Here is a 12,703-nt window from a genome sequence, read left to right as displayed (position 1 = left end):
AATGATCCTTATGACATTCTAAACATGTTGCAAATATTTTAAAATTCATTTAAAGTCTTAAAGGGGTCAAAGGTCAAGTTTTTCAAAATGCTCCAATTGGGCTGAAATTTATATGCAATGATCTTTATGACATTCTAAATATTTGAAAAACATTTTAAGATTCATTTAAGGTCATAAAGGGGTCAAAGGTCAAGTTGTACAAAATGCTCCGATTGAGCTGAAATCTAAACGCAATGATTCTTATGACATTCTAAACATGTTGCAAATATTTTAAAATTCATTTAAGGTCATTAAGGGGCAATAAAGGGGTCAAAGGTCAAGTTTTCAAAATGCTTCAATTGTAGGTATAGGCCTACCACAATATACTACCCGAAGCCACATGGTTCAGCTATGGTGCGGTTATCGCTCTAGTTTGATGGTTTCTTCAGAAATATAACAATTTGGAACGCCTAATTTCAATATGTTAATGAGAAAAATATGAGCTTTCACCTGATACTAAAATCTGCATTTTGTTGGCGTGAAGTAGGGGATGAAGCTGTCAATCAGGTTACTCACCTTTAAATGGCATACCAGTAATTATGCTAATTGAAGAGAAATCCACTCTATAATGCGTTTAATTTGTTGCACTCTTTGCCAACAGAGCATCACCCAAACACACATCCTGAGAAGTGTGCTGCTGGAGAAATGCCATTCAGGAAGAGAAGTGACCATTCCTGAAGACACTCAGGTGGAGCTGTCACTGGAGAATGGAGGAGGAGCAGTCATCAAGAGGAGAGAAGGAGAAGGAGGAGGAGAGGAAGAAGAGGAGGAGGAAGAAGATGATGATGATGACATGTGTAATCAACCAGTAAGTAGTTTTGGGTTAAAAATAAAATTAAAATAAATTTTTATGCCGTAAACAGCCTCAAAGCGCTTTACATTTATTTCACCGTCATTAGAATATGTTGGAATCATGTTTGCTGCCTACAAATAGCGCAGGATTCGACAGTACAACGACTGTGACTACCACTAACAGCTTCCCATTACACCTGGGTGGGGTGAGGCAAGCGACGTAAAGCGCCTTGCCCAAGGACGCAACACAGTGGTGGGACGGGGACTCGATCCCACGCACGTCGAGCAAGCTCTCATATTATAAGTCCAAGGCCGTAACCACTGGGCCACTGTGTCCTTTGACAATTCTATCTCATTTGAAGTGTGCGGTCAATTCAAGGTGCAGATTTTTGCATGTTTTATATTAAAATGCAGCTGAAATTTACCCAATTTAGCCCCAATTTGGGTAAAAATGATTGGATCTAGATTGTCTAAAGCGGGTGAATTTGGTTGGATTGTTAGTCCAATAGATTTCTGTAACCATTGTGCAAATCATGTTAACTTTGTCATATGAGATGCAGTACTTATAGATTTGGTGGAAAAGGTTGAACTTTTACTTACACAGTGATCAAGTTCAAAATTCTTCTGACTTTGTTAAAAACAAAAGTAAAGTATAGTTTGCCCTATCTAAGACGTATGGTGATAGAGTTATGAGCAAAGAGGTAACATTGTGATAGGTCATGGGTGCAGTACGGCGTAGCACTACGATGGTAAAAACTACCACACGGAGAGGCTAATTGTTAAAATGATAAATGGCAATCAACCAATGAACTCTCTAGAATTTATGTATGAGTGATATAAAATAATTTATCAACCACAATGGATAAATCAGTTGAAACTTCAATCAATCAATCAATCAATCAATCAATGTATGTTTTGTTTGTGCAGCTCTTCCCACGTAAGGTAAGCCTACCTACGGCTGGTTCTCTGACCGCATCGCTTGTCAACTTCCTAGATGAGATGAATAAACAGAGCAAAGGGAATAATGTCAACCCTAGAGCGCTATTCAACCAGATCTGTCAAAAGTAAGTCAGTCAACAACAGTTTGATTTAGATCATTGGTCTCTCACAATTTGAATTGCTTCTGTCTTGATACACTAGACAATTTTAACTCACAGGTGTCGACTGCAGACGACAAGTTAAAACTTTTTTAAAATTTTGCATTTTCATGACCGTATTTAGAATCGGTATAAAAAATGCATTAAAATGAGTACAATCAAGCCTAATATTAGCTCAGAGGCTCTTGAGATAGCTGTGATATTTTGAGAAAATATCTCAGAACTAGGACTTGCATGCAGAGCATTAAGGTCTCTGGCTCACATGAAGTTTTTCAGCTCTGTTCCATTTGCACATTTTTGCCAGGTTCAATCTTCATGCATTTGTGACTTCTGGGCCCAGACTCGGCCTTGATGTTGTTATGGTACGAGTCTTTGACCCAAAGCTACCCAAATTTGGCCTTGAGGTATTGTATGGTAGGGGCTGTGTGTCTCAAAGTGGTCATAACTCATTTGATGTTCGTAATGTTCCAGTGTACAGCTCTACTGTTCAATCAGACACTCCCGCTTAATACTAATTGTAAATCCATATCTCCATGCCTCAAGTAACAGATTCAAACTATGTTTTGTCACTTTAAGTAGTAAGGAACAAAGTGTTGATGTATTATCTTGTTTGATTACTTGTTTCAGAGCACCAAGATTTAAAGGTTATCAGCAACAGGATAGCCATGAACTCCTCAGATACCTAATGGAAGGAATGAAAACGGAAGAAATTAAGGTGAGATTTGAAATTTGTGGTTTACTTTTTTGCCTGCAATGATGAAAAACATTTTGAGTTAGCCCTATTTGAACATTCCCCAAAATAAAAAAAAAAAGGTTTTTATACCACCGGGAATCTCTTATCACATAATGCTTATGTGCACAAAATTTCTTGCAGATTCATTTGCTTGGCAAAATTATCATCAAATTTGTATTACGTTGTGGTTAACAGAACAATATTACAACACAGTGGCCTATGGAGCAGTCTCATACACATAATCATGCATAACTTGCAAACACAAAATCGGAATCAACTGAAATGTTAGGAATAAGCCTTTTTCGTGGATATCTACAGAAAAATGTCATAAGAAAAAGATGCTAGAATCATAAAAGACTCCTTTAATCAATATTTCTGCTGAAAACTATTGCTGCAAGCAAAACACTATACAGTATTGCCAAGCACCCATGATAATAAGCTGAATTCTGGTTTTACACTTGTTTTTGCATATTTTGAGCTAATGAAATAATAAGAATAATGATATACAGAAACTAACAACATTATTGTAACTTTATTTGTTTTTTGGTGGTTTTTTTTCAGCGTATGCAAGAGGGAATTCTAACGGCATTTGATTACAATCCCAAAAAATCTAAAAATGTACCAGATAATGTCAGGAAACAAATCAAAGGTTAGTAGAAATAGTATTTTGTATTTGCTGGTAAAAGATGTAATCACCATCACCATCAACATAGTCCTCTACATTGGGCTCTTCCAGTTATAATCTATAGACCCCCTACGGAAGACATGGCCTCGCAAATGGAGTCGCTTAGTCAGGTTACCCAATTTGAAATTCACAAGGAGATTAAAGCTATGTCTTCCATAAGGGTGTGTGTATTTCAAGTAGAATAGCCCAATATTAGTAAATGTTAATGCTGATAGACAAGTTTATTGTCAGCATGAATCACTTTCGAGTGTTTTTGTTCAATTTAAATGGTCTAACCCTTCATAATCTTAAATTTATTAAAAAAAAGGGCCCATCCTTTTCCTGGCAGATGCTGAAAACTGGTAGCAATGTCAATTTGATGTCAAAACTGCTGTATTTTGTCAATTTAGCAACAAACAAACAAAAACTCCTCCCTCCCTCCGTCCTCACTTTTCCAAAAACGTTCAGACGTGAAACAAATTTTTTAACTTTATGTGCCCTAAACTAGATGTGTTTAATAAATGTTTCTACTTATGATACTCAGTGTTTATTGTAAACCAGGTGTATATAATTAGTGTTTCTAGTAACGATACTCAATGTTTCTTTATTTGCTAGCTTATGGACAGAAGAGTAAGCACACCTTTGTAGATACAGTGTTTGGTGGTCACCTTATTAGCTCTGTCAGATGTCATGAATGCAATACCATATCAGAAGTACTGGAACCATTCTTGGACCTCAGTTTACCCATAGTTGAAGCCAAGGTATGGTAAACACATTCACAAGCACACCCCCACACATGCCCCAACACCCCTCCCACAATACACATCCTCACCCATGTCAGATGTCATGAATGCAATACCATATCAGAAGTACTGGAACCATTCTTGGACCTCAGTTTACCCATAGTTGAAGCCACACACACACACACGCTCCAACACCCCCACACACCCCCCCACACCCACCCCCCCCACCCCATCCTCGCTCCTGTCAGTTGCCATGAATGCAATATCGTATCGGAAGTACTGGAACCATTCTTGGACCTCGGTTTGCCCATAGTTGAAGCCAAGGTATGGGAAACACATTCACAAGCCCCCCCCAACACATTCCCATCACCCCTGGACCTTCACCAAACAAGCACACCCCTACGTATAAGGATGGTGAAACACACTTTGCATTCTTACTGTTCAACCACAAACACACACAAAGTTTTTATTTAATGCAGACTTTTTGAGTTTTATTTTGCCTCAGCATGGACTAACCCAGAACCTGGGTTTTGCAGTGATATTCCATGCAAGTAATAGGCAATTCCAGTTGAAATCCATACACCCCCTATGGAAGACATGATCTTAATCTTCCAAACAGGGGTGTAGATTTCAAATGAAGTCACCCATTTAGTGTTGTCTGCTGTAAAATAAGCTATTCCAGTTAAAATCCATGCACCCCCTATGCAAGACATGGTCTTAATCTTCCACACAGGGGGGTGTAGACTTCAAATGGAGTCACCGATTTAGTGTCGTCTGCTGTAAAATGGGCTATTCCAGTTGAAATCCATACACCCCCTATGAAAGACATGACCTTAATTTTACACACAGGGGTGTAGATTTCAAATGGAGTTACAGATTTAGTGTCGTCTGCTGTAAAATGGGCTATTCCAGTTATAATCCATACACTCCCTATGCAAGACATGACCTTAATCTTCCACACAGGGAGTGTAGATTTCAAATGGAGTCACCCATTCAGTGTCGTCTGCTGTAAATTGGGCTATTCCAATTATAATCCATACACCCCTATGAAAGACATGACCTTAATCTCCCACACAAGGGATGGGGATAACCCACTGTTTGTCCGGCACGCTTTCTACAGCGTGGGGGTTTGGAATTCCGAAAATCAGTAAAAAGGGTGGGGGTTAAAATTTTGCTGTATAAAGAGTGGGTTTCTAAAAAGCGTGGGGGAAATATATTAAGCGTGTGGGTAAAGCTACCAATTGAAAAAAAATATATAATAAAGCAATTTGATGATCTCTTCAAAGACATTCATATTTTATTTGTAAATTTTGAATGAAAATAGCGGTAATTATTTTGCTGATGTTTTCAACTCGTAAACGTCACCCATAGCAGAATCGACGAGCCATGAATTTTATGAATTGGAACCGATTCAGGATGTCAGCCATGTGCAGAAGTTCACGCGTGTTGTTGTCATCTGAATGAAACAAAATTGATGATGAAAATGGCTTCGAAAAAAGCAACGCACAGTTCGTTCAGGGACCTTTTGGGGCGAGTAATTGTGCCAATATAATGTTGCAAATGTTTCAGATGATGAATAAAATCATGAGTGTTTGTTAGATGAGGATAAATTCTGCATCAATTCGGAATCTGAAATGGACAATGGCGGGTGCAGATTGTGAGAACCCGGAAGTGAGTATTTAATTGCGGTAGCGACGAAGCTTCCGAATTTGACAACTACAACGTTGAAAGCTTTGGTCACAAAAGGGTGGGGGTTCAATTTTTGGTAAAAAGGGTGTATACCTAAAAAGCGTGGCGGAAAAATAAAAAGGGTGGGGGTTTGACCCCCTGACAAACAGTGTAACCGAGGGGTGTATGTATTGTAACTGGAATAGCCCAATCTGCTGTCCTTCCACAAGGCTATTTTTGTTGTTGTTTTAGAAATAAAGTTTGCGATTATTTACCACTGTATACTCGCTTTCCTTTCTTTCTGCAGGGAAACAAAAAGAATTTGCATTCAACCAAAAGCACAGAAAAGGCACCTTCATTACTGGAGAAAAGTGCTGAAGTAACCAACAAACAAGCAGCAGAGGAATGCGAGTCAACAAAAGATAATAAACCTAGCAAACATCAGCAACAGAAAGCCAAAGACAAGGCAAGGAAAGAGAGCAAGGTGAGTGAAATCATGCAATAAACCTAGCAAACATCAGCTCATCAGCTTGAACTCAGGTAGTACAGTGATAAGATCCTGGACCGGTAATCCGCCATCCAGGGGTCAATCCCTGCTGAGTCCTGATTTTTTTCTCTCTCAATATTTTCATATGTCAGTTTGCTCGAGCCCCAATCATGTTATTATTTTCAATGACAGTTTGAATCTTATGAATCCTTGTCTTAAAAATAAAAATATGCAAAGACAAAAAAAAATAAACCAAACTTGTTTCGTTTCTTGTTCTTTTTACCCAGAAGAAAAACAAAGCGAGGCAGGTCAAACAAGCGCCACCACTGCGGCAAGTGAAGCAGCTGTCCAACAGGACACACCGGTTCATTCTGACAACGAAGACCGCAAGGAAGGCGGCGTGACGGACACATGTATGACGCAGACAGTGAAACATCGCTATTTGATCGTCCAGGTGTTTCTAACAAATTTGATGTGTTAGCAAGACTAGATAACCCACTGATTGGTGGCGAACCAGCGCAATTGAGGAGAGGCAGTGCCCCAAATGATAAAGTGACTGGAGATGAGATTAGTAGGGTCAAAGGTCAAAATAATAGCAATGACGAGAGGACTCAAGCTGTGTTCCAGAAAGTTGGACACAAGGCACAGAAAGGTACCAAAGTACAAGAATTAAGTAAAAGGCTTGCTGGTATGAGTTTAGATGATAGTAATAGTGAACAATCGACTGCCTCGTCTAGCAGTCCCTCTGGAAAAGCTCAGGAAGGGGATCATGGGAAGAGATATATCACCACAGCAAAGTTTGAAAATGGTGAGGAGTCGGGAAATAATACAGAAGACGACACCAACAAAAATAAGAATGACCCTGATGAGGAAACTAATGCAAGGCTAGGGGAGGAGAAGGGTCAGAGGGCAAAGAAGAATTGCTTAATCACATGGATGCGAAGGGCCGGCGACTCGGATGGTGAATCGAACTCCAACATGCACAATAAGCAGGTGAAGAAAAACTTTATAAAAGGAAAATTAGCCAATTTTGACAAGCAAAAATCACCTACGAAGCCCAGCATACCGCCACCTCTTGACAAAGAAGCTAACAAGCTGAGTGTGGCAACAGGGGGCGCCCCGGCAATTGTGAATCACAACAGTACCACATCGCCGCCTCCGTCACCAAGGACCAAAGCGACAACGGCATTGACGGCGCGGTATTCTGCCAAACACATGGAGTGTTCCGTGGAGTCTTGTCTGAGTCAGTTTACAGCTCCAGAGTGGCTGACAGGGGCTAATAGGTTTGGATGTGAGACCTGTGCAAAGAAGCAGGGAACACCTACAGGTGAGTAATGGAAACACAGCACAAAAAGAAAGGCCACACTCCTTTGAGAGGTCAGAATGATTTATACAGTTGATTAGGGGGTGTGGTATGAACGTTTGGATAGTATTTTTTGTGGGACATGAGAGCACATCAGACATATTGAATTCCATTCTGAATAGATGAGTTGACTTCTGCGTCAATGCCTGGCAGTATCGTAAAGCATCATCACAATTACATTGTTTTTTGCCTGGCAGTATGCGCGCATATCATATTTTGTTCACAGCTTGTGTTTATATTGAACAGTGTAGTGGTTGCATGGGGTTCACTCAAGCATAAATATATACCGGTCCCTTGCCTTAGTTGATAAACATTGAGGTCAACTCATCTATACGAAGAATGTTCTTCTGATATCAAATAATTTTGATTTTTTTTTTTTAAACAAAGATTTTGGCACCACTTGGGGTCAAATTTCAAATGCATTTTTCATGCTGATTCCAAATATGGTCACAAAAATGTACAGTACTAAAATTTTTGGAATTTTTGTAAAAAACATATGGAACTTGTTGTCTGCAGTTGACACCTAGGCAGAGAGAGTTAATTACTAAGGCAGGTTGCAATTTGGGCTATTCGATTTAAACTCCACACTACCCCTGTGGAAAATTTTGGAAATACCTTCCACAGGGGGAGTATGAATTCCAGATGGAATGAACACATTAGGCAGCTCTATTTGAATTTCATACACCCTCTAAGAAAGAATTCAACCTGAATCTTCCACAGAGGGAGGGACAGTTTCAATTGGAGCTGCTAATGTATTCATTCTCCCCTGTAACGAGATATTTCCAAAATCTTCCACAGGGTAGTCTAGATTAGAAATGGAATAGCCCAATTTACTAACACACATCAAGGCACACAGACCAATCCATTGACATTTTATTCATGCAAGCCAAAGATATTGGGCTAACCTTGCAAGGTGGAATCTTGTGAGAAGTTGCAAAAATTACTTTTTCCATCTCATTTTAAGAAAGATCAATGCTTAGAGCCTCTTTCAATTTAAGTACTATAATATGAATTTATGTGGTTAAAATATGGGCTATATTAAGCAAAGAAATACACTTTAAGATCAGGGGTGGGCAGGCAACCTTTTAATCTCAGCAATATCAAATCATGTGGGCGCTTCAAGTACAGATGGAAACAGCTGGGAAGTCTTTGCATGTGAAAGCAGTAAGTACAAACTGTACATTAATTGTGTGAGTTGCTGTTAGCAGGATTATACTATACATGCAAGAATGGGACATTCCAGTTGACACCTGTTATGGAAATCATGACCTTAATCTCCCACATAGGGGGGGATGTAGATTTTAAATGGAGTCACCCATTTAGGTAACCCCAATTGAAATTCACACGCCCTGTGTGGAAGATTAAGGTCATGTCTTCCATAGCAGGTGTATGGATTTCAATTTGGACAGCCCATTGAATTTATTAATGAAACCTGACATGATTGTATTCACAGCAGACGATAAGAAGAAGCCCAAGGTTTTCTACACGGATGCTAGCAAGCAGTTGTTGATTCACCAGCCACCAGCAGTTCTTACCCTACACTTGAAGCGATTCCAGCAGGTTGGCTATACACTGCGTAAGATTACCAGGCACATTGACTTCCCGCTTGTCTTGGATTTGGCACCGTTCTGTTCCACAGGATGCAAGGTTTGTATAATATCAACATTTTTTTGATACATAAACCCCAACCTCCCTGAAAGAAAAACAACAAAAACACACCTCGGCTACCTTGTAGTGATATCTATTGAATTATACCGTACAAAGAGGATGCTAAAATAACAAAATACCCTTAAAGACAAAAAGAGTATGTACAAAAATAGCAGACATTTTGTGTGAAATAACAGAATAAGAGAAAATACAAAATCATTGAAACTTGATTCCAGACCAAGCTGTTATGAGTGGAACTTCACCTCATCTTACTGCATGCTCAAGTGAGGTTGGATGCATTCTGTAACCACCTCAGAAATTCACGTTGGGTGTAGGATGTAGAATATTGTATGTAGTATATTATGTAGAATATTCTAGTAAGGCCAAAAAAAAGTTGTATTGCCCTTGCAGCTCAAAAATCAGAATTCGGTTGGTCAGTGTTTTTTAAATTTTTTTAATATGCGGAACAATTGTATGTGACTCTAGATTATCGGGTTGCTCGGGAAAGGGTAATACAACTTGTTGTTTTTTTGTCTAAGTGTACTTCCAGACTTGGTAATAAAGATGTTAATTTGCTGTTAAAGTTGTTACTAACATGTTGCTCTTTTTTTGTTATTGTTACAACAGCGATATGCAGATGATGATAACTCTGTGAAGTATGCTTTGTGCGGCGTTATGGAGCACAGTGGGCGCCTTCAATTTGGTCATTACACGCATTTGTCAAAGCACGCCACCCAAGCGAAGCACTTCGCAGATTTGCGCTAAGTATACCGCAAAGCTTGAACACCGTCAGGCCGCAGCGGAAGAAATCTTGGCAGCAAGAGACGACAACCACAAATATTCCTAATGGATCCATCTCAAATCACCTTCCCAATGGACTTAACCATAACGCACATGAATCCTCCAATAATACAGCTAATCACCACACCCATAATCTATCCAACTCATTTGCAGCTGCCACTGCCTCGGGTGATTATTCCGCCATCGTGAAGCCGCAAGGTCAAAAGGTCAACCCACCGGAGGGCAAGTGGTACTATATAAGTGACACTCATGCAACTGAATCCCAAGAGTCCAAAGTACTGAGCGCTCAAGCTTATCTACTTTTCTATGAGAGGTTATTATGAGACTAACCTCTCACTTCACTAGGGTATAATCATAGATTTTCTAAGCACAGTATTAATCAACTTTGTCTTAACCCCCTGAGCACTACCTGCCGATCTAACATTGCTTCTGATTGGTCAATTACATGATATCTTAACTTTAATCACCAATCAGAATGGAGATTTGCAAATAATTCACCCCAATTTTTTTGTGTGGTAAAATTATTCTAACAATGTTGCTGATTGGTCCAATTGATAATGAAAACTTTTTTTGGCCAATCGGCAGGTAGTTCTCATGGGGTTAATCAACTGGGTCTTAATTCTGTAGAAATTGACCGAGTGAGTTCATTTGTCTTGCTCGTACCATTTGGTTGGATTGGTATATTGGAAAAGAGTATGCAGTAGTCTATAACACAGTTACAACTGTATTTTTTTTGTGCTCACAACTGTAAAACCAGTAAGTGAATGAACTATAGTTAATGCTCTGTGAGCTAGCCATAGGCTTCAACATAAAAAGTCCCAGGTTTTAAGATATTTTAAGATCTTAAGAACCACTGAACCAATACTAGGCTTGTTTGTACTTATTTTAATGCATTTTTCATGCTCATTCCAAATATGGTCATGAAAATTTACAATTCTGAAATTTTTGAATTAAAAAAATGAAACTTGTCGTCTGCAGTTGACTCGGGTATTGAAATAACTGCCCAGTCTGCCCTGGATCTTTGGTCATTATAAAAGACAGTAGCCACTTGATTACCACTGAAAAATACATGGAAACACCTAAAAACAATTTCAGTGTTACTTTTTCTTTGTTCTAATAATTTTCAGTGTACTCTGTCATTTTCAGTGTAAAAATTCACAGTGTCTACTGCTGTCACATTGCGAACAGAGATTAATGGACACTCAGTGATCGGCTAAACCAGAATTTCTTCCAATTCATCAAATTTTGACATTTTTAGAACAGGCATTAACGTGTTGCCAAATGACAAATGTGGAAGCAATCTGATATCCAAAATGCTGGTGAGAGAATAGTATGCATACACTAATATAGACGAATCCAATTTCACACATTCCTACATCTCAATGACAGCCATAGCTGGGACCCATCCCACTTGAAATGTGAAATGATGCAGCCTTGGCAGGGGTTTTATACCGTATTCCATCACTTGTGTTACACATAGACAAAAGAATGACAAAATTGATTTTCAAGCAGCTTTAATCCACCCAATTGGGCAGTCACAGCACCAGGCAACTGTTTGGGGCGGATGGGACCCAATAATGGCCAAATGAATTCTTCTGACCATCACTTGGCATGTTGGATTCATCTATAAAGTAATGGTGTGCAATAAGAAACCATTAACTTATGGATGTGAGTAGTTGATGGTCAATACCACTATAACAAGTTATTATGTTTTGGGAAATAAGCACAAGCCATTATGATCAAATTCACCTAATTATGCCTGTCAATCATTGGGGAGGAGGATATGAAGTATGTTTTAATTACTCTGTGGTCCGGGTATGTGCTCAGTGGTGATTATTGATTGCGTAGAAGAGACGAGATCTCCACCCCTGATGACAAATGGGTCAGCTGTCTTGTTGTCATGACTATTGATGTGATGACTATCAGTGTGATTGTTAATATTAATCACTTCTGCATTCACACTTGTATAGGTTGAATGCACAACAAATATCATGGAAGAATTACAAAATTGACTTACTTTAGGCATAGAAAATCTGTGATATTCCCTCTCAGTAATATTCTACAAAAGCAATTCTAGGAACATCCGTTTAGGATATAATCCAATATATAAAGGAACACCTTTTAAACTTTTGCTGTAAGTTTATAACATGATATTATGTACCTTGTCAACTTGTAAGGAACAATTACTGTGTCAGGAAAACCTTTTTTGTCTTGAAATGATCTTTGTGAGTTTTCCAGGGGTGTAGCCAACTTTCTTGGTCAGTCGGGGGAGGGGGGGAATCGAATTTTTTGGGGGGTAAAATTCCCGGTTCATCATTTTGACCCGGTATTATATGTACCATTTTAGAGAGACTGTTTAGAAAAGTCTTTGAGCTTCCAAAACAGGACTTTATTGGGACAATCATGCAAAAAATTGGTATTTTAAACTATTTTGGCCCATGATTGGAGTGAATTTTGGTGGGAAACAGGTTCTTTGCCTTTTTCTATTTCTTTGCCTTTTTCTCTGATTTTCTCTGTAATTTTTGTTGTTGGGGGGGCAATCTTCTCTTTCATTTTTGCCCCTCCTGCTGGTTATGCTACCCAAGAGCCATCTGACTTGCATATAACCCATAAACGTTTTTTTTAACTTCTCATATCACAACTTTAATGGTGGAAGGGAGTAGGGAGTC

General features: G+C 39.0%; 1 protein-coding gene across 1 annotated transcript in view; it reads left to right on the top strand.

Annotated features, from left to right (window-relative positions):
* LOC140157971 (ubiquitin carboxyl-terminal hydrolase 16-like) overlaps positions 1-12,305 on the top strand; it is a 43,869-nt gene extending 31,564 nt beyond the window's left edge. The window contains 11 exon segments of the mRNA XM_072181219.1: positions 641-847; positions 1,759-1,895; positions 2,556-2,643; positions 3,223-3,310; positions 3,941-4,086; positions 6,044-6,224; positions 6,511-6,617; positions 6,620-7,550; positions 9,040-9,233; positions 9,861-9,945; positions 9,948-12,305. Coding sequence (XP_072037320.1) covers positions 641-847; positions 1,759-1,895; positions 2,556-2,643; positions 3,223-3,310; positions 3,941-4,086; positions 6,044-6,224; positions 6,511-6,617; positions 6,620-7,550; positions 9,040-9,233; positions 9,861-9,945; positions 9,948-10,357 — 2,574 coding nt within the window. The 3' untranslated portion in view covers positions 10,358-12,305.
* The last annotated feature ends 398 nt before the right edge of the window (positions 12,306-12,703 follow it).

The sequence above is a fragment of the Amphiura filiformis genome, chromosome 7 (assembly GCF_039555335.1).
Source record: "Amphiura filiformis chromosome 7, Afil_fr2py, whole genome shotgun sequence".
NCBI classification, from domain to species: Eukaryota; Metazoa; Echinodermata; class Ophiuroidea; order Amphilepidida; family Amphiuridae; genus Amphiura; species Amphiura filiformis.
The sequence above is the reverse complement of the archived record's forward strand: the minus strand, read 5'-3'. Positions and strand labels throughout refer to the sequence as shown.